This window comes from Anopheles merus, chromosome 3R (assembly GCF_017562075.2).
Source record: "Anopheles merus strain MAF chromosome 3R, AmerM5.1, whole genome shotgun sequence".
NCBI classification, from domain to species: Eukaryota; Metazoa; Arthropoda; class Insecta; order Diptera; family Culicidae; genus Anopheles; species Anopheles merus.
In genome coordinates this window covers 15,172,266-15,195,596 of record NC_054084.1, presented here as the reverse complement: position 1 = coordinate 15,195,596, position 23,331 = coordinate 15,172,266, and the positions used below count along the sequence as shown (strand labels likewise).

The 23,331-nt window shown below is 42.7% G+C and overlaps 2 protein-coding genes across 2 annotated transcripts in view; both read right to left on the bottom strand.

Annotated features, from left to right (window-relative positions):
- Window positions 1-23,257, bottom strand: part of LOC121595155 (inositol-pentakisphosphate 2-kinase) — a 110,626-nt gene extending 87,369 nt beyond the window's left edge. The window contains exon 1 of the mRNA XM_041918833.1: window positions 22,538-23,257. The gene's annotated coding sequence lies outside the window, so the exon portion shown is untranslated. The remainder of the gene's footprint in view (window positions 1-22,537) is intronic.
- On the bottom strand, window positions 7,022-16,786 carry LOC121595157 (maternal B9.15 protein-like). The gene has a single exon (XM_041918836.1). The coding sequence runs from the start codon at window positions 16,776-16,778 to the stop codon at window positions 15,873-15,875; it is 906 nt and encodes a 301-aa protein (XP_041774770.1). The 5' UTR covers window positions 16,779-16,786; the 3' UTR covers window positions 7,022-15,872.
- Window positions 23,258-23,331: the final 74 nt, after the last annotated feature.

The following is a 23,331-nucleotide window of genomic DNA, read 5'->3' as shown; positions in this document are numbered from 1 at the left end:
ATCGATATAAGAATAAGGTTTGTTATTTTTTTGTTTTCTTTTGCTTCCACGCTCTATCTTGGTACACATCATTCATTTGTTTGATTCCATTTTCATTTGTCAATGTTATTTTTTCATGTTTTTAAACATTAGGACAACGTGGTATGTGTGCGTGTGGTATGTTTACTCTCCCCGCCGTTCAAAATTGTTCCTTTTGTTTACGCTAAATGCATTGTTTTTTTTTTTTCGTTTTGCTTGCCAATGATAAGGTACAACACGGCGGGGTAGATAGAAAGGTTGAATTTCACATTTAAAAACACTTTGACGCGTACAAGGATGCTCTATTTATAAAAAAAACATGTTTGACTTTAAAGTATCTTGTTATCATCAATCTGGGTTTCTGCGTTGTTCTCCTCGTACTCGGTCACCTTTGTACTACACCAACAACCGATGACGATCGCTCGGCGATCGGTTGACAAAGTTGATGCATAATTGTTGCAATAGATTTCGAAAACGAATGATTGATTGATTGTAGTACCATGAACAACCGAACGAAAAAAGTAAACTTTTTTTTTGTAAATGGATTACGGGATAGACATTAAGTTTGTATGTGTGTGTGCTGTACAACAATACGCTTTGTTTGTCATGTGGTTGTTGTGAAAGTTTACTCGCCAAAAAGGCAAATAGCAGACTGATCAAGTGTCTTTAACAAGCATTCCAAAATTTGTGATTTATTTGGTATATTTTATATCAGTTTTACTTTTTTCATTGATCTCTTCATGATTTTCCAATTTTAGCAGCAAATTTTAACTCACCAAACACAAAGATAAAAATTGTTATTAGCATTTCCAAAGTAACCTCAGAACAGAACGCTACGCACATTACATTTCCGTAGATATATAAATGCTCGATCAATTACACACGCACGAAACTTTTGCTTGTGTGGTGTGGTGGTGATGAACCGAATGTGAATAGTAGAGTGGACAAAGAGTCTGTAATCTTCTCTTGGTGTAGGTTTTTAAACGTAGTACTGTGTTTGTCCATTGCATTCGTTATTAGTTTCGTGTTGATTTGTACAAATTCTCGCCTTACTTGCTTACTCAGTTCTTCCTTGTTGTTTTGTTTTGTTTTGTTTTTGTTTAACAGCCGTTCGTTTTTGTTTTATAGTTTACATTTGTTTGTGTTTGTTTTTTTATTCTTCTCTTTTTTTGTTTGTTTTGTAGCCAACGATAGTTTTTTTTTCTTACCACGCGTTCTGGGGTTTTCTTTTTCTACAAAATTCAAAACAATACTGAATGTTTCTGGTCTTAGTTCATTCTACGAGATCAATTTCAAATTGGGCAAACGCTAACACGCGTTCGCGCGCGCACACACTTCTAACACAACGAAACGTGGCTTGCTATGTTGTAACGCGTTTCTGGCACGCATATTCGCAAAATATAAATGAAGGTTAGGATAAGTGTCATTTCTTTTAGTTTCTTTTTAAGTTAATCTTTCCAATATAACATTACTTCAACGAAACAAAAAACAAGGTTTTGTAAAAAACAAACAAACAGAAATACATCTATATCGATAGAAAAAGACATCGTAGAGATACATGGTGGTGGTGGGGTAGTTTGGGAGACGCATTTATCATCCCCGGAAAACTATATGAGTCTTTCCCGTTTGTTGCTTCTTTTGTTGCTATTTGGTCATTTTTACAAACATAAATTATCCCAACGAAAACGTGAGAGAATTTTGCTGATCGTCTCCTGTTCCTTTTTGCAAACATATTACATACTCATGTACACAAACCATTTGTCTCATCAAGATGATGACGATGAGACGACCTGTTTATGCTGATCTGTGTGCTGATGTTGATTATCGATTGTGATTTTACATATATACGCGCGCACGTAAGCGGGCCTGTGGCTCTAAATTGGCTCCAAAATTTGCCCAGTTCAAAATCGAAGTAATATACTGTATTACAACATTCACAGTTGTTTTTCATTCGATCGCCGTTCTAGCGATTTCGTGTATCTTTTTACCACCTCCTATCTGATACTTCCTCACTTTGTGAATGTATATTTATGCTAATGTTGTTGTTGTTTTTTTACATTTCTATACACATAACTGTACACATAGATAACTTGGGGAAGGAGGTGGCGGGGATTTTATATCTTCTGATAATCGAAGAAATATACTCGCAATTCGTTTGCTACATACACAATAAATTTTGCCATTTTTGTCATTTTAGTAAACAGTTTAGATCAATTTATCGTTTGTTCGTTTTTTTACATAAAATTCTGCACCATTCAAATGTTGCTCTCGTTCTGTGCTTGAGCCCCTCAATCGTACAATTGTTGCTTCATTAATAATTTAAATAACAAACTTGCAAAAATATAACACATGCCTTCTCTCTCTCTCTCGTATCGTGTTGTTGTGTCTCCTTGCAAACCAGCGTAAACTGCTACGAATGATTGTGTTTTTCGTTAACCGGTTAAAAGTTTCACAACAATACGTGCGTGCAGGGAACACCTCAGTGCTCGTTAATCTCAACAGTATTTAGGTTCTCCCTCTTTCCCTCTCTCGCTTTCACTGATTTAATTTGTCAGCAAGAGCTTCAAAACTTGGTGGTTTTAACGTTCTCTTACGTTATCAGCGCTGTTGTTTTGTAAAGTGCATTTGTTGCATGCTGTTCTCCTCCGTTACACTGTTTCGTATTACAATCACAGTTCTTGTTGCATCGATTTTGTTAGAGTTTTATGTTTTTTTACACCTTCCTACACCACACAGCTGGTTTTCAGCTGTCTCCTTTTCTCTATCTTTTTGTTAACACATTTGGGATTGGCTTTTGCTGCTCTTTTGTTTTACTTCTTCGTTTGGTTTGTGAATATGTGGCGGCTTGCTCTTGTTGTTCCGATCGTTTATCACTTTCCTTATCTAACTGGTATAAAAAAATATACATCTTTCTATATGAATGTTTGCACCGTTTTGTTGTTTTGTTTTGTCTAACTTGTTTGTTTAGCTTCTTATATCTTGCTTTGTTTTTAGGTTAGTCGTTTTGTTGTTTGTAAGGGTTCGCGCGCCATTTGCTTTGTATCGGTGTGTTGGGTATGTGGGCGTTTGCGGTTGTGGTTTTCGTTTCGTTAAAAATTTGTACATTATTCGACTCGACTTTTAACGGGGTGGCGGCATCATTTGCTGAGTAGCGGCTGTGGACGTGTTGAAGGTTTTCGTTATCGTTTGTGCTGCAATTCATGCGTGATGTGTGCAATCGAAAGTTGTCCTTTAACTTGGAACATAAACGCACTGAAACGTCCAGACATGGGTATTGAAACACAGAAGACCGTAGCCTGGGACCATGAATGAACGGCAATCGTAGTATAGTCCATCACAAAACGGCAAGGATAGGCGTAAAATTTATGTCGCTGGCATTTATGAGGCAATGATTTCCAAGTCCATCGCCAACCGCGAGAAGGCGACAGTAGCCCACTGTTATCCTTACAACCGCACACAACAGAGCAAGACACGCTCGCAAGACGCACGCTGCTGGGCGACTTCAAAACCTGTTTCTGTGTCGTGCGCAACCACATATGCTCTCGGCTCTCCCCTCTGGGTGGGAATTGTCGGTAAAAGAAAACGCAAACACGACACGACCAGAGGGGCCAAAAACCGGTTGCTCGAACGCATTCGCAAGCTCGCAACACCCGCGCACTACTCGTGTCCACCGACTCCCGACCGCCTAGTCTTGATGCGGTGTGTGGTGGGCCGACACAAATGATCTCAACATCTTGCCCAAGACTGTCGGCGCAGCGCGCCTTAACCCCCAATTGCTTACTGCGCTCGCAAAACAAAGATGCGTGCCCGATTTGAGGGAGAGTCGAGAAAGAAAACAGGCTTTCCAAGATGCGAATGCGTACAGAAAACGGAACGCTCTCCGCCACCATCAACAAGACTGCTGGTGGCAGGCGGAGATAGAGAGCGGGGACGACGAGTTTGACGAAGCACACTCATCGCCTTACAAAAACCACAACAACAACACATCGCGATCGCGAACCGGTTGCTGCGGTGTGGTGCAAAAACCACTACGTTGTTTTTCTACGCCTTCTTCTCCGTTTTCTTCAAACCAAATCCACAACCTCCAGAGCCCCGCGCAAAGTGGTTCGGAAAGGAGAGAGGGCGATAAAAAAAAATTGCCTATCGTAAAGTTCGATCGCGTGAGATCGCCCGAGCCCGAACAACAGCCAGCTTAAGCGCAAACAAGAAATGAAAAAAAACAGGCTGCTACTGCTGGACATTCTGGCCCAACACCGGATGGTGTTGGGCATAAGGTGGAAGCAAAAAATCAAGATATTCTCCAATCTCTGATGGCTGCCGCTGGTCAGACACAGGAAACTTTCAAAACGGCGCCTAGACGCGCCAATCTACGCTACATAAAACAAAATGTGGGATACCACAAACAAGATCCAATGCAAATCGTACTACCTAGGTGTATGACAGAAGGGGATCACCATTAGCTCTTGCAGTACAGTAGCAGTTGACAATTGGACACACACAAACGATTTGCTCCAAAGCGTCATAAAACGTTCACTGTGTGTTGTGAAGATATGCAAACTGGCTGGTGGATATTTGGGAAATGAGGCTTCCAGGCGGCTCTGAGACATCAAAACACAGACACATATGTCTACCAAAGTAGGTCTGAGTCCCCAGTCTACAGTGAGAAACATCAGGTCTTACATACAGGTCGTACATAACACAAGATCCTCAAAAAGATATCCAATCAGCCCTTATGCCACGTTGAATGTATCTCTCTGAGGCCTTAAAAACTCACAGAAGCCTCAGAGATTTCATGTAACTACTTCGTGAGTGTTCCAATAATGATCTTGGTCCTCAGAAAAGTATCAACTACAGATATCAGATTTTAGAGTACTCAGAATAGCAGTCTGAGGTCTTATTTTCCAGGATCTTTTCTAAAAATTAATATCATCTTAACTTGAGCCAAAGTCTAAAGCCTGTGTCATAAGTATCTTCGAGTCCAAAATTGATAAGATAGTTGGTAACACACTGGTAGGTCTCAATCTCCTACGAGTCTTCAAAGTCGCCATTAAAATGTTGGACCCAATCTTCGATCAATATCTGCAAAAAATGTACTAAAAACATCCCCTACAAATCCAGCACTCACGCCTTATCTCTTGCACTACACACACTTCAAGTATTGCAGCCACATATCGCCACCGTCGCCACACTTTACCACCGTAAATTCTCACCACACACAATATGGCATATTGTCGCGATAGACTAATGTAAAACATTACCCATTCAGCGCATAGTGTTCTTCACACACACCCCCCGCAACACTACACACTACCTATAATTTGTACGTTGGTTTTGTAGTCTTATTGATTTCTGTATTGTTCTGTTTGTTGCTTTTTCTTACATAAAGTATTCTCGACAGGTTAGTGTTTCAAAACGCACGCAAGAACCACTCACGCGCGGCAAAAGCAAAGCGCAGCAAAGATTAACGAAACCGAGAGAACGCAATCGGCACAAACTCACTCGAGATAGAGCTGAGTATTGAAGAAGCACGGCGTTAGGGTATACCGCCTTTGTACTTCGCGTTCGGTTTAATTTTGTGCAATAAGCGAATTGAAAACCGAAACCTACTTCACAGTTCTATACTCAGTTTTTGAAACAATTGTTTGCAAAAAGTATATCGATGGAGGCAAGTGATTTTTAACGATTCGTTTGGTTCGCCAATCATATGGAGATCAGTGATGGATCTGATGGAGCCAATTCAGTTTCTCTGCACCCGTTGCAGCCTTTCTGTTGCTGCTGTGTGGTCAATTTGCTCTAAAGCGACTTTGTTCGCCGAACAAACAAGGAACTATTTTCTTATTTTCGAAATTGCCGATCTTATTTACCTAGCTCAAAAAGGAATGAGAACAAGGCTGCAATCACAGAGAAACGTCTTAAACTACTCCTCCAAAACCTCCGGCGGACGTGTTTTGCTCCACATGCAACAGCCTTTGTTTTATAAAGTTTTTTTTTGCTTTAAAAACTTTTATTTGAACGTGTTTCATTCAACGTTCTATTTTCTCATTGGCACCAAGGGATGGTTAAGGGATGATTGGTAATGATTTTTGTGTATTTGTGTGGCCTTTTAAATACTATCAATTGTGTTACCATCATCATGATCATCCACACCAAACTGATGGTGAAGTTTTGCGAGTTCGTACGATACTGGCCCTCCTCCTCCTGGCACAGCAAATGCAACACACAGATTATTGCACAGTGCTCTAAAACTGCAGGTTGTCTTCATCCACTGTTGCTACCTTTATACCCGCGCGCAACGCATATGATTTCTAGAGTGAGATTTTCTGCTGTCGTAATTAATATCTATGAATGTGATAGTACCTCTTTTTATACACACCTTACACTAAAAGAGCCATATCCATAATCGTTTGTCTAATGATGTCTTCTCTCATCGCTCTTTTTTGTTTTTGCAGCCGAAAAACTTCCGTGCTATAGACTGTTAATTGAATCGTTTAAAAGGACATAACCGTCAGTTAAAATCGTTTCAACATCTTGCTGGTTTTGTTTTTGTCATTAGATCACAATTGAGATTGGAGAGACGACGACGACACCACACCCGCGCGTTCGATCGTTCCCGTTTTCGTTTCGTAACAAAATCATAAGCACATTTCACGCTATCACCCTGTAGTAATCTGCAGCTTTCCGCAGTCCAGCCTGCAAACAGAATGAGGACTCTTTTTTTTTCAAGTTGTTTTGTTGTTTGCTTTCCATTGACTTGTTCTGTGGCTTATTACTTTCTTTATCATGTTTGTTTATAGTTAGTTTGTGGTTTTGCCTGGTGGAGAATTGTTGTGGTTTTCTTTGTTTTTGACTGTTTTGTTTGTGTTTTCTGCTCGAGTTTTGTGTCATTTTCGCTCGTCTGCATGTGTATGGATTACTTCAACGAATCTGAAACTTTGTTTTGTGGTTGCGTGATTTTGGTGATTTGATTTTCCTGTTGTTATCTGTTCCGCTTTGTTTGTATCTGTTTTGGGTTTGTTTTCTTACAACAACAAAAAAAAAAAGCAAATAACTTATGGGCTTAGTTATGTGCGTGCTTAAAAGCGACTCTCGGGGGTTGTCTCGTTTTGTTAATTTTTTACCATTTTTTTTCTCTCTATATAATCCATAGTGTGTTTCAGCCGTTTTTTAAAAAGCCTCTCTCTCTATCTCTTGTTCTCTCGCCTTCTCATTTGTACCTGGTTGGTTTTATATAAAAATATTTATTATCACATTCAAATATATTTCATTAAGCGCTCCATTGATCATATCCCTTGCGTGTGTGTATGTGTGTTTTGTGAAGGAAGCGACAGTATCACACTTAGTCGCACCTTAGACCAACAACAGAAAAATAATAAACAATATATCCCTGTGTTTGTTTTCGATTGTTTTACCATTCTTATTTTTCTTTTAGATTGTTTTCTTTTCCTTCTTTTTTCCTACAAAGAGTTACGTTTACTCTAACTTGACCAGCTTGGTTCCTAGTTTGTTTGATTTGCATTATTAAATCACAACAACTGTTCGATCAGGTGCCTAAATTACTGCTCTTCGCTAACTTGTTTCCTTTTTTTTAAGTTCATAATAATTAAATTCGCCTTTTGGGGAAGAGAGGAAACGTCTTTTTCTTTTATTATTAAGCAAACCTATCTTTCTAACTCGTTACTTATTCTTCATACACATAGTTAAGCAGTTGAGAACATTGTAGGAAGCAGCTATCTTGGAAAATTCAAATTCGGCGGTCTTAGAACACAAAATTCATAGCGTTACATGAACGTATACGTTTATTGCATTCGTTGTGCATTGCAATAACGGCTTTTACACCACAGGTGTACCATTCGTACCATTCCTTTTGCTGCCACCACCCCCACCAGCACATACGCAATTCCAGTTATAACAGGACTAGAAACAATCCAAGAAATTGGCTAAATAGCTATAGCGACAGACACGCGGAAGAAGTACAGCGCTTCTTCATTATGTCTCGACATCACAGATCGTTAAAAAGTTATTGAATCTTGCTTTATTCTTTTTTTGACTCGACTTCGGTTGCGGCTGCACACACGAGTCCCGAAACTGGTCGCATATATATATATTGCAAATGAGTAAAGCATACATTTTGCGGTTACTATCCGTGTGCAGTGCCGCGAGAGTAAGATCACAGGAAGATACATTCAAGGCAATCCCTTGGACGTCGATCATGGAGGTGGAATTTTCTATCGAAGTGCCGGTGTGGTGGTAGTTTGATGTAAAAAGCACACAAAGAAGACGAATTATAATAGATGCTTCAGCAAACTGATGAAACAATTATCAGTTTTTGAGGCATTAGATAAACATTTGCTGCAACTTTAACACTTGCTTTCCCCCTTCAAAAAGGGAATCGAATCATTGACATAGACCGCCTCATTCCCCGATCACCCCCTTCCCAACTAGCTGGGAAAACAACACACTTCTGTTTTGCATTGGTAGTGTAGTGTTATATGTACAAAAATGTAAAAAGTAATGCTACAAATATACACACCCACATACGCTGGTGATTGGCAAGCGTAGGGCGAGAGCTTACCCAAAACGTTCACGATACTAACGGCAGAATTTGTAATCCTTGGAGGACACCATTGAACAGCCATCCCTTCCCTCCGCTTGTCGTCTTTGTTCGTGACTTTAGGATTATCTGTTTCCTTTTTTTACACGATGATGGCAGTCACTAAATTAGAGAAACATGTCTTGTACTACGTTGTTGTTGTTTGTTGTATTCCTCATTTGAGGAGAGAAGAATTACACCACCGCACCCGTACTACCCTGTCCAAAGCAAATTGCAACAAGATGCCTCTTTCGAACGCTTTGCGCGAGATGTTCAGCATTTACTGCTTACAGCATTGACGGCAATTCTTCGTTAGTAAAGATTTTTCTAATAAAAAAGGTTGTGTTAAGACAAAAAATGTCTGTGGCCACACTGGATGCCAAATCTAAATTCATGGGATCCAAAGTAAGGAGTGTGATGCACAAAGAATGCCCACAATACACATGCCCAATTTGTTGTAAACCACATCCATGTGTGGTTGGAAAATTTAATGTATCTTAATTCCCCCTTAATGCCTCCAACACCAACGAATGAAAACCTCCGAATAGCTTTGAAGCTTTGAGACACAAACCATCAAAAACGTTGAATCCAACAATAAAATAAACAAAAACCCCTGCACCACCTTTCCCCGGGGCCTAGTCGCCGCACATAGCGACCAGCCATTTTGAAGAACATCATGATGCGTTCATGTTGTTTGTTGCCATGCATACGGGGCAAAACCAGCCAGCATAGATGTGGTGCGAGTGTGTGCGTGTGCTGGCGGCGCGGCTGTGCGTTCAGTCACGTAGCACACTCTCACATAGCTACTAGCGCACACATACACACGAGCATAGACTGGAAACAAAACACAAAAAACGCTGTGTTGTGTGTTTTCATGCATGCGATGCCGAATAAAGAGTCGGCAGCAGCAGCAGCATCTAATCTTCATCATTATCATCATCTAGCAGCAGCAGCACACGCTTCTCGCAACCCTAACGACAGTACAGTGTGTGTGTGTGTGTGTGTGTGTCGCTCTGTGTGTGCTCTATTTAATCAGCAACAACGGTATCATGGCAAGCGATGACAGCAAAGCGACACAAAAAAAGAATCATAGGGCCTAGATCAATCTAGACACCCTTGTTGTTGCCTGTCTACGTAGTCTACACACAAACACACACAGACAGTCGCAAAAAGAGGGGTGCCTTTTTTTGGCAAATTTTCAACCCTCTCAACCACAACCCACACCACCACAGCGATTGCAGTGTATGTGTGTGTGTGTACGCGCTTTTATTGCGTCGTTGGGCGCACACACCCGCGAGGGGAGGACTCTGTATGCACACGGTCGCCCTTCGTTTTTCTGTAGAGTGGGGGGCAGAGTGGAAAACCTTGTTCGCCACTGGAAACAACACACAGGCTGCCCTGCGCCACCAATGCCACCACCCAACCAACACACGGTCTCGCGAGCAAAGGGGGCAGTAGGAGGGAGGCCACCACGATTTCCAAGCCCTTTGTCTTTTGCTGGGCTATTTTTAAACGGCCCTCTATCTGTGTCTGTGTGTTGTGTGTTTGCTTTGGAGGAGCCTACGTGACTCACTCAATGCAATGGGTGTATGTGTGTGTGTGTGCAGGTGCGTGTTTGTTGGTGGCGCAGGAGGAATTGGTGTGAGAAGTGTGCTCGGGTGTTGTGTTGATGGCACGTTGCACACACAAACGCATCATCTGCCTATTGTTGGAAAATGGGAAAAATGCAAGCCTACACACACACACACACATGCAGATGCACAGCAAAATGCGAGAAAATGCGCTGTGTGAAAATTCCATACAAAGGAGGCACACCGATGCTACACACTTTCGGACTGTGCTTGTGGCTCAACTGGAGGGAAAAAGCTGCGGCGTTACACACTTTTTTTTCTCGCCTCGAAAAGCCTTCATCAAAACTGAACCACTTTTCCCTTCATTGCTTCTGGGTCCAATGTCTCAATTCACCAGAAATGAAAACCTGATTTTAACACCGTCCCAGAGCTATCGCGTTTGAACTGTTGTTTTACGAAATCCCAAGATATATTCTCTTCTCAAAAAGGCTCCAAATCGTGAGCATGACAGGTAAGAAATGATCACCGAACGATGCTCGATGATCGCATTACTACTCTAACCGAAGTTGCTGACTAGCTAAGATGACTGGAAAGATGTGATTTGATTGCAACCTTCGAGGCGGTTTCAAGAATCTTTAACGCTAGGCTCGTTCGTCCTAATGCGTTTTCATATTTTCCCAACAATGTATTTTTTTAATTCATTCCTAGGTTCTTCGTGATTAAAAGCATTTCTTAACAATTTTGAACCATTACTGAAAGTGACATTGAAGCGAAAGTAATTGATAGTACAGCATAACTCACTAAGTGTACTAAATACGTCAAAATGATCCATATATTTTGATGTTTTATGTTTCATATATTGATGCAAGTTAATTTATTTAAAAAGGTCTTATCAAGTATTTGAAACTGAATGTTCACACAAATGAACCTTAGACGAAACTGGGGCTCTAAAGCCAATCAAATTTAGGATTATGTTCCATGACAATTGACAAGCCTTGAACATTATTTAACTTTTGGAAGAATCTAAAAATACATTGGAAGCTCCCTATACGAAGATAGGACACATTAAGGGAAAAAAACCGAACACAAAAACACAACCCCCATTTTTACCATTAGTTCCACGTGTAGCAAATTTGCCTTTCCCTGTTTTCCCCCGCATGCATATTTTCTCCCTCTGCAAGAGGGGTTGCAATAAATCCCACTCCCAAAATTAAGATTAATATGGTTTCATTTCACCTTTTTTTTTTCTTTAATAAACAAGCCCCATTTCTTCCTGCTTCTTCCCTGTTCCTTGCACCACAAGAGGACAGCAGCACGTGGGGACAACGCTGAGGCGAATGAGATGGCCACTGAAGCCAGCAGTATGGTTGGGCCCTGCTGGAAGAGTCGATCGAAGCGGAGGAGAAGAAAAACGAAGACGGAACGAAAAAACCAGGGACGAAAAATCAAGAAAGCGAATGGGGTACGTATGACACGATGGAGAAAAAAAAACATAAAACGGATGAGTGGAAAGAAAACAAAAAAAAGAAGCCTGATTTTTTTTAAAGTTTTTTAATGCAAGTGTAGATGTTATTTTCTTTTCTTCTTTGATTCGAAAATTGTTACAGCAAAATAATTATAAGCAAATATATATATATAAAGTAGTGTTCCTTTTTTTCATCGTATGTATACATATATAGTTTTTTTTTATAAACAATCGATTCCTTCTCCTCCTTAGCTCCCTTCTCCATCTGCTTCTTCTTCGCTGCCCTTCGCTTCTTACACCCTAATATGTAGTTCGTCGCCATTTTTTCCTCAATTCCACCCCAGCGCTGCTGCTGCTGCTGGTGGCTGTTGAATGCGCGCCTTATCACCCCCCTTCTCTACCCTGCTCTTTCTCCTTCCCGACCTCATAGAAACTCCCACCCTCCCTACCTCCTTTCACAATCCCCCACACACAAACACACACTCTTATACTCAAATCGGTTCCCACGAAAATGGGGAAACTCTTTCACAGATAAGGGGACAACAGCAGGCGGTCTGTGGTCGGGTCGGGTGGGTGGATCATGTCGTGTGGGTGGACAATTAGAAGAGGGTGGAAGAAATGGGACCTTACATTTAAAAAAAGAAAAAAAAACTAAAGAAAACACAAACGTTTAATCTAAACTAAGCTTCCCTCTCCTCCTCACATTCCCGCCCTGGATTCACTCGCTTCTCGCACAGCTTACTCGCTATATCTCGGATCAAGGGGGAAAAAATCATCATTCGTCTCTCGATCAGCTCTCTTTTCTCTATCACATCTATCACCTTTCGATCTCCGCCGCCCACTTGGCTTCTCCTTTTGGCCGTTCGTTGAGAGCGTTTTTCTCCTTTTTTTTTTGTTGTATAAAATCGGGAATGCCGCCCGTAATGCGATTCTACCGAGGCGTTTTTGTACTACAGTTTATCATTCTTTTCCGCGGCAGTGGAATTAAAGGACTCTCTCTCTCTCTCACGCACTACCTAAGAAAGCGAAACGCAAATTAGCAAATCGCTAGTTTGTGCGCGACTCACAAAATGATTTTAGTTTTCCTGTTCAAGGTGTGTGAAAGAAGAAACAAGACGTCCTCGTCCTCCTCTCAAGCCAACAAAAAAAAAGACTCGACAAACACTGTCGCAGCATCGACCGAAAATCACACTAACACCCGGAAAAAAACAGCTTCCACGTACCAACAAAAGGAGAGGGGTTTAGCGGGCGGTTCGGGAAATGCAAAACCCGGATAGGATATATTAAAAGTGTAATACACAAAAGAACAGAAATCTGGCATCGGTTGTTTTGTTTTTGTTTCGTTTGTTTTTTTTTATACACAAAAATTGCAAATCACTATTACACACGCTCTCTTACTAAAGTAATTATTTTGGACTGGTTGGTGAGTTTAGGTGTTTGTTTGTTTGTTTTTTTTTCTCCGGGAGAATGGAGGGCCTCCTTCTGTGACTGCCTTCCTTCCTCCCTCTCTCTCTCTCTATCTCTACTGCTTCACTACGGCACGACACAACTCCGTGTAGCATGTGTCGCCACGCGCATGCGAAGTTACTTTAGCTTCTTTTCTTTAATTTAAACAATCTTTTAAAAACTCATACAAACACATATCGCGCGCGAAAAAAAGGAGTAAAGTATATCCAAAAAAAAAATAGTATCGTTTAACGGGTTGGGTGGTTTTGTTGTTTTGTTGTTTCTGCCTGCTGTGTTTGCTCTTCTTTACAAACTATTATTTTATACTTTTGCCGGGTTAGGGCGAGAGTTGGTCTTCACATTCCTCTTCTTTTCTCTCCTTCTCTCTCTCTCATACACATACACATACAACATATGACTTTTGCCTTATACTTTTCAAACGCTCTTACAAATGTAGCTTTCATGCAGTCACGAGCGAATCACACACGCATCATCATCATAATATTGGGAGGGGGATTTTACATTTTTACGATTCGTTTCTTGTTGTTTTGTTGCAGTTTTTTTGTAGTTGTTGTTTTCTTTTTCTTCTTTTTTTCGATCTTTTTCGTTCACTTTTGTTTTCTTTTGCTTGTACTCTTCTCCTGTTCCTGCTCTTACTCAAAAACTTTTCTTCTCTTTACCAATTCATATTTTCAATTTTTCATTTTTTGCTGCACGCGCGCACACTTTTACAAATACACACCGCACCAAGAGTGATGTTTCTTCTTGTGTGTATGCGGGTGTATATGTTTCTTCTTTCTCTTCTTGTTCTGTTATATTGATGACTCGATTTTCTGCACATCTTTCTCTTCCGCTGCCTACTGGTATATTATTAAAGACGGTTTATCTTTCGCACACGCGTATGTGTGTGTGTGTGTGTGAGAGTGAGTGTGTGTGTGCATATTTGTTTTGAAATTAATATTGATCACAATTGAAATGCGTCGCACAACACACCACCTTCTTCCTCGCTTTCTCACACACACACACACACACGTTCTCTCGCTTCTTCTTCTTCTTCTTCTTCTTCTTATATCCTATTGCTCTCCACACCATTCCATGCTCTCTCCTTCAACCCCCGCGCAGCAGCAGATGATTGTGATGGATGCGGCGGGGTGGTGTGTAGGGAGGGTGGTAGTGTGACGGGGTCATGTAGTACAGGGGGTAGGAGGGGGAGGGGGGAGGGTGTTTTCTTTTTTGGAGAATAACAACATTTAAAAAAAAAACAAGGAGGTTAATCACACGCGGCGGGCATCAAAGTAAACGATGTCGAGCGCGCGGCGCTAGTTGCTGAAGATCATCCGTTTCGCTCCCTCTCTCTCTCTCTCTCTCTCGCTCTTGCTCCTTCTTCACTCGTCGTCATTTGCACACACACACAGCTTCCTTCTTGCACAGTGTGTGTGTGCGTGTGTGCTCGTGCGCCTTCCTCTTCTGGATCACTCGAAGATCTATTGTTCCCAAAACAATAGGTGTATTTTGCACTGTTCGGTTGTACGTCGTCTGTGCGTGTACGTGGTGTGGTAGTGCGGATTGGTTTGTGTGTCGCTTTCTCTTTCTCTCTCGCTCTCTACCACTACTACTACAACAACTATTCGATAAGGTACCCGCGCGTTCACTCATCACACAAAACATGTCGCCTTATTTAAAAAACAATTATATATCATGTAGGAACTCTCTCTCTCTCTCTCTCTCTCTCTCTATCCGCTGCTTCCGCTGGCTCATTCTGGATCTTTTCCCTTCTAGCTGTTATCACACGCACGTTACACAGCAGCCCATAGCAGGATTTTTTACATACACCCACCCACACACACACACACACTGACGCATACGCAACATGCGCTCACACACTACAATACAGACACGCGCATTTTCTGGTTTGATGATGGCAATTTGGGGAAAAACAGACTTCAACGCCTGCTTCAATGTGGGGTGGTGTTGTCGTCGACTGCTGGAGATTTTGCGTATGTGTGTGTGTATGTGTGTTTGGAGCGCGCGTGTGTGTGTGTGCATCAATGTGGCTGCATTCACAATTTTCATCTGTGAACACACACACAAACAAAACGCACGCACAATGGATATTTTCTTTGTACACACACAGGACACACAGACGCACTTTCTTCTTCTTTTGTTTGCATTTGTACACACAGGTGGGGGATGTATTATGTAGAGATTGGTGATGGTTACACTACTTTTGGATCCTGTTGTTCTTCTGCCGCCCCTTCTCCTTGTTTGACTCTTCTTGCCTCTCTCTCACTCACACAACACGACGCGACGCGCACGCAACGCAACAGAAGAACACGCACGTACGCACAACAAAATACGCACCACCAAAGAGTATACGCACGCGAGAAGAAGAACGGGCAGGATCACACACACATTCATACACACATACAACCACACATCTTCTAAGGACAGCTTCGGGGTGGTGCTCTCCGATTTTCTTCTTCTTCAGCTTTGCCAGCATTATTAAGCTTCCATATTTTCTTTTTTTCCCTTCCTCTCCCTCTCGCTCTCTATCGCAAAATCAATTTACAACTTGAACCACTTTCGGCCCCCGCCATATTACAACAGGGCACACACACTGTTGATCGATCACATTCCGCCGCGCCCTTCTCCACTGCTGCTGCTGCTGCTGCGTCGGGTCCGAGGGAGAGAGCGCCACTTTTCGGTGTGAGAAAGCGCGAAAGATACGCGCGCCCCGCAGCACTCCTCCTCGTAACCTCCTGCTCCACACCCGTCGACTGGCTTAACATTGGGTGCGCACCTTGTTGTTGACGAACTGGTTGTCCCAGGGGAAGTACTGCTGGGGCTGGGATGGGTAAAAGTTGTTGCCACCGTGCTGCTGCTGCTGCTGGTGCGGTCCATGGGGATGCTGCTGCTGCTGCTGGTATCTCGCGAGATTTTGCTGGTGGTTGAGGAAACCGCCGGCGGCAGCACCGTACGGTGGGCTCAGCGGTGGGCTGGTCTGTCCGCTGGACGACGAGCTCATGCTGTTGCTGTGGCGCTGCTTCGCGTAATGATGCTGCTGATGGTGGTTGTTCGATTGGTTGTTGTTGTGATTGTACTTGTTGTGGTGCTGGTGCTGGTGCTGCTGCTGGTGCGACTTGGTGCTGACGCTGTGCTGCTCCAGGTGGTAGTCGACCATCATGGCACCGCCGCTACCGTTGCCGCTGTCCACCGACGACACGGACAGGTCGAGCCGGCCGACCCGCTCCATGATGAACTCGTCGCACGCCATCCCGCTACTGCTGCCGGTCGAGTCCAGGTCGGACGAGGGGCTGGCCCGGCTCTGGGCCGTATCGTACAGCACGCAGATCGTCCCGTTCTCCCCGATCCGGTACGACACCTCGTCCGGATCGATCCAGATCGTCAGCTCCAGTGGGAGCAGCTTCCGCAGCACGACCGTGTTCAGCCCGACCGCGTGGCCCGCCTTCTCGATGATCGGATCCATCTTGCCGTTGATCCGCAGACAGCGGAAGCCCGAACCCTTGGTCGGCACGTCCGGGTACCAGTGGCACTGGAAATGGCGCGTCAGTATCTGTTCCAGCGAGCCCTTGAAGTGCTGCAGCTGGCTCTCCGACAGCTGGTTCGCCTTCCGAACCCGCAGCAGGTTCATCAGAAAGTCGGCGGCCGAATTCACCTCTATCCTCATGTTCGCACGGTGGTGGTTGGTGGGTGGGTGGTGGTGGTGGTGGTGGTGGGATGTCACTGCTTGGATGTTGCTAACGGTACGGCGGTTCGCTCCGCAATGTCCTTCAACTGCTGGCGAGTGGTTGCTGCGTTCGTTAACACCTTGTGCGCGTACGGACACGGTGCTGATGCGTACATTCAGAGCTGTGAGCCCGGGCAACAACGAAACGGGTAGGGGTGGTGGCGTTGATTGCGGTGCGCTATTGTGTACGCACACCAACGTGGACGCGCGATAGAGCACAATCGACCCTGGTGGTCTGGGGTCTCTCTAACGTGGCACACAACTCGGGCACCACTGTACTATCCTTGAAGCATACACGAAAACGCACACACACACACACACTTCACAGGCACGGGATGTTTGCGTGTGCACGCACACGTCTCGTCTCGTCTACTGCTGGTCGTCTGCTGCTTCCAAAAAACTGCGTTTGTGTAGCTCAAGCCCAGGGCTGAACAAGGGCAACGTGTAGCTGTGTTGGTTACGCTTTCAGGTATTAGCTGTGTGTGGATGTGTGTTTGGGGGATTACAGCGCTTCCTGCTTCGTCAAACACACGTACGCAGCACACACACACACTCACAAACGCACAACGGGGGTAAATGCTTTCGTCACTAGCTATAACGCACACTCCGTTCTGTCCGTGTTGGTTACGCACCCAGGGCAGGCACGCACGCACACAGCTGCAGGCCCGTATCGAAAAGCGCTTGGCAAAGATGGTCGTCGTCGCTCGACGTACAACGCACACACACACACACACGTACGCACGCAACTTTTGCACTTTTGCGGCGAAAAAGCAATGGGAACGGATTATAACACAAACGCACACAGACTCGTTTACGCGTACGTACACGCACTTCGATTGTGTACACACGTTTACACAGGGAAATATAAAAGCTGCTGCTGCTGCTGAAGCTGCTCGTTTCTCTGCTTTACTGATGATGATGTTGCAAAAAGAAACGCGCACACACACACACACAAGCACGACCGATACACACACAGGTACGGCGAAAAAATAGAAGGGCAAATTTCGCTGTTGCGTACTGTTGTACGTGAGATCCAGGTAGTATTGGTGCGCTTCGCCACTCTCTCTATTGGTTGATTTGCTAACCACACACACAAACACACAACATACACGGCGGCAGCTGCGCCTGCTTTGTAACACGTTTTTGCCTGCCTTGATGACGCGCGCGCGGGCTGGAAGGTGGGGTGGGGGGAGTGTTGGCAACACGCAGGAACAAGAAAAAAAAAATCACAAGGTTTCTTTTTTGTTCGCTTCCTGCTGCAGCTTTTCGTCGGTTGCTTTGTTAGACACGATTGAACGGGATTTGCTGGCAAGCTGCTGCTGCTGCTGGGTGTATCGATCACATACAGTCAAGAGTGACAACGTCACGGCGTAGAAAAATAACGTCGTAACAAACACACACACAAACGCACGCACGCACGCACGAGTTCCGCTTTTTCTTTTCCGCTCGCGCTAGCTCGCTCTCTCTTTGGCGAAGAAAAAAACCTCACCTCGTTTTGGCACACACCGTCCTCGTGTGGTAACCTCGATTGTACAGAGGCCAAAACGGCTGAAGAAGAAGACCGAGAAATGGGCACAATTTCTTCTTCCGTTCACTCCGAGGGGGGGCAGCTGATGATGACGATGTTGGTTTGGGCCTGGGTAGTGGTTGGGAGCAAGTTATGTGTGCGTGTGTTTAGTTGGATAAGAGCACGTTCAACTTTCGAATCACGGGGTTTTCTTCTTCCTCCTCCTTTTCTCTTCACACTCGCTTGCTTGCAGATGGTAGTAACGCTTCTCTATTCCTCTTCTCGCTCTCTCTCTAGCACTCCTGCCTTTCACCACTCTTGGCTCTTCTTGCACGACACGTTACCCAAACTGCTCACTCCGTCCTGGCCGATCTCGATTCCACGGAGGTTCAACTTCGAATGCGACGGTCGATGGCAAACGCGCAGCAAGATGGCCCCCAGCCGCATTTGACAGCTGTCGCTTGGGCTGAGGCAGCGCTCTGGCAAACGTCGAGCATGACACACACACACGGAGGAGCGTGTTCGATGTGCCCGTGGACGTTTATTGTAGCAAAACAGGCACTTCTACACATAGCGTAATTTAAGCTGAGAAAATAACTGAAAGCCTTTTGTTGAAAGTGACGGACAACATTTTCAAACGTGAATTCGTAGATAACCTGTATTATAAACGCGGTTAGAATCATATACCAAAATTGATAAAGTTGCTACATCCGAACACTTACGCAAAAATACACGAAAATTAGCCGTATTGGCTCTAAACAAAAAAAAAAACATTAGTCCGTCTCCGGATAATCGACATTCAACTGTATTTAAAAAAGGGTTTAAAATTCATTGTGACAAATTGCAGTTCCATCGGATGTATGATTTCGTAAAACGACGTATCTTATCTTTCAAAATAATTGTGTAGGTTTAATAGGAACACTATTCCATTTATGTTGTTTTATCGTTAAACTATACAACTCATCCCAATAATCTCAATATTAATCGAAATATCACTTGACAGCACGCCCGATATATTCGCATCAGAGGATGAGGCACTGCCACGGGCCCTAACTTAAAGGTAGAGCAATCAATTGTTCTTTAGCAGATACCATTTAGAAAATCTTCATATATGAGAGTTTTACCGTTAAACATCATGATAAAAAAAAAAAACAAAACAGAAATTATTAAAAAAAACATTGATTAATTCAAATTGTAAGGTTTTAATAGGTGCATACATGATAGCAGAAAAATAGGGGTTTTTAGGGGTTCTCATGATTTTGTGACAATTTGTTGATCTCTGAAAATGAAGCTTTATATTACGAGAAGTGAATAGGAATGTCCAATGTTCTTTTTCAAAAAGGGTATCATAGAGCCCATTTCCCGTCATATGAAGTTTACTTTCAGTAGGAACGAATAACAACATTATGAGCATCCAAGAAAAAACCTGTATAAAATAAATAAATAAATTAATCTTTCCTAAATTATAGGTAAGGTAAAGAAGTAAAGAGCACACATCAAAACGATGAAACGATCAAAACATCAAAACTCGATCGAAAACTCATTCGATAACCCGCGTGAACTAAATTATAAATTATACAAAGGAACCGTACTAAAGCACATATTTTGCTCAAAAATAAGTGTTAAACATTTTTTGTGTAGAAATAATGTAGTCTTTAATTTTTTTTTATAAATAATATTTTTTTCCAAAGTTGCTCAAGCTATGCATTAGCGTTATTTTGACAGGCAGAGAAAATATTTATGTTCAGTCATGTTTAAACATGATTATACAGCTGTTCACAACGTTGAAGTGTTCAACGATAGTATAGAGTCCTTTTCATACAACAAGGACGCGGGTTTTACAAACTATTTTTTTAATTGCGATACAGTCATTATCCGGTATACGCTATCGTACGGGACCAAGCACATTAGCGTTGAATTAAAGATTTTTTTTTGTAAAACAGGTATCTTTTCCAAAAATTCTGTTGCATGGAATGCTTTTTGAACGTTAGTGACATTCAAAAAGAGCATACAATATTTCAAAATATCAAAATATTTCCAAAAAACACATGGAGCTTTCCAATTTAGAGGAATCACGCACTGCAAATTCGCGTATATCGAATATCGCGTACTGCGAATAAATGCTGTACTTCAATGCGATAACAATTTGCGCTACGTTAATGCAAAAAAACTCGATATTCTTCTTATCATCCCATTTGGCTTTAGATGAAGGGGAAATTTTCACCAAAAATGATTCGTGCTATGTTTTGACAATGCTTATATTATTTTAAAACTCGCTAAAATTAACTTATTTTTTCCAATGGAAAAATAGCTACGAATGGTACCAATTTCTATTAAATTCAGCACAAGTCAAGCAGCATATAATGTAACTATTTCTGGATGTTTACATGGCGCTTAATTTAACATTATATGAACAATGCTGTATGAATACTGCGATAAGAATTTGACATCACTAAATTATCCAAACTTCCCAAAGCGCGGATGACATCGGTTCTCAAGTCAACATTGCTGAGGACTATTTTGATTTAAAATAAAAATACATGTGAAATGAATTTTTCAAATACAAACGCATGCTTTTTAATTGATTTTTCACGCAACTATCGAGCGTTCAACTGAAAAGCATGCCAACACTAAAGCGTTCGACTATTGAATTCTCTATCTGTATAATGACGTCCTTTACAATAATATATGTATTCTCAACTATTTCTACCAAGCTCCAAGGTAACAAAAGAGTGACACTAGGGACACTCACGTTATGCCACATTTAACACGTTTAGCAAGATGGTAGTCCACAGTGAACTTTCCCGAATGTCGGTGGCAGGCCCTGGGGCCTGCCATTAGTCGTTTGCTAAGGAAACAAACTTAGTGAACAACTGTACTCTACCTACATGTATAGCAGCGGTGGCAGGTTAAAGGATCGTGTTCCAGGATCTATTGCGGTTGACAAAAATCTCATCGCTCATCGCAACAGTATTGACTAATAGAGTAAAATTGAAATTATAGCAAAAAAACACAAATTTTAAATATGCGTATTTGGTTCAAAATCAACTGCTTGCGTTGGTGATGCTGGCCGTTCCGGAAAATAGATAAAAATCAGCGCTGTTTTCAGGTTTCCAGCTCACCAGTTGCGACAATTCAACCAATGAATTAATGAGACCAAACATCATTTGGTCTTTGGTCGTTGGAATCTACAACGGCTATAATGCCGAATTATTCATACATAATTTTACAAATCAATCGATAGCAAATTTTTAATGTAAATGAATAAAAAAAATAAAAAAAAGCTTTTTATTTCGTATGTCCGCACAGCATACCCATAGTGCATCGGACCGTTGTTGACATGAGCCGGGGGGGTAGGAATGTCAAATAAACAAACAACCATCAATGGTGCATTTTCTCTTTCTAAATGCAAATTACAGGGCAAATATAAAACGTACCGTAATGTTTTATCCGTTTCACGATAACTATTTAAAGCAAATTTTGTTTTAACTATACCATAAAGTGTTATTTGGTACTCGATAATTTCACTTAAAAAACAATAAAGCATTGGTTCACCAGAAGAACAATTTCGTCAGAAAATTCGTCGTACATTCGCCAGAAAAACAAAATAAAAGTAACGAATATGTGAAAACCCTTCCAACACCACAACGATGTGGACGTACCAACAGGTTATTTTCCAGAGGGTTCTTTCGCGCTGAAGTTTGACAGCTCGGGAAAGAAAATTGGACTGTTTTGGTTGTTTTTTTGTTTTTTTTCTTGTCACTCGCTCTCTTCACTCCGTTTCATGAAAAGGAGGAAAAATGCATCTGCATCCAGAATGCATTTAAACAGAACACAAACACAATCACCTATCTCACCATTCGCTTGAACAATATGTACAACACCACATGGAGTGTGGTGTATCCAATTAATTTACCATTAGCTACCACATACCACCCATTTGCCTATGGATATTTTTTTTTTTGGCCACGAATGGAGCAGCAACAACCGAGCAAGAATTAGGTCAACATTATTTCTAGAACGGCCCCACCAAAAAAATAGCTCCCATTCCGCGCCGATTTTCAGGGACAAATTGCTCGTTGTTGTCGCCCACAGCAGCACGCGATCGTTTCACGTTGACCACAACACACAACACCGCGCAGAAAGGGAAATTTGTTTACCTCCAAAAAGCCAAAGAAAACAAAACACTTACCCGCTGGTAGAAAGCGCATGGAAATGGAAGTTAATTTCCCCACCAGAGAGAACACGATGGCGGAACGCTACTGCACTGGATTGCGCTGCTGTGTACTGTGCAAAACTCCCGTGGCAAATGCATTCACATGACATTGTCAACCGCGCACCATCGCAGCATGCACAGGAGGCAGAAAGGACCCGCTGCTGCTCAGATGTTTAAGAAACCACTTAATCACTCGCGTGCCACAACGCACCAAAAACCGCACCGAACGAATCTTGCCCCCAAAAGCACCCCCGCGCGGCCACTAAATTTTCAACTCAACAACACTTTGCAAACGCCACCGAAATACACTGCCTCATTACACAATAATCACTCCCAAATGTGGCTGATAAGAAAGAACTGCTGCTGCAGCACCGTCGTCGTAGCTTCCCACATCTTTTCACCCACAGACTCGTCGTATTTCTTCGCCGCCTACTGCGCGCTGCTGCACAACAGCCCTGCCTACGAGACCGTCGTCGCCATTCGTCAGAAGACGGCACGGAAGAAAATGCAGCTATTACACAGAACTACACAATTTCCACGTTTTTTCCCCTTCCTTTCTTTTTGGCACTCCCGTATACTGTTGGCTTTCGCCACACCAAACACAAAAAATGCAAAACGGCGACCGCGAACCGCGAAAACTTGTGCGCCCACTCCGGGAGGGTTTGCGTTTTTCCTCTTGTTTTTACCGAAAGCTTCCAAAAAGGCGCTAACACCAGCGATGCACAGCGGGACGCCCAGGTGGGTCATGCGGGTGTGACGGAATCGTGGTT

Coding starts and splice junctions, on each gene's coding strand:
- LOC121595157 (XM_041918836.1), bottom strand. CDS start 16,778: ATGAGGATAGAGGTGAATTCGGCCGCCGACTTTCTGATGAACCTGCTG.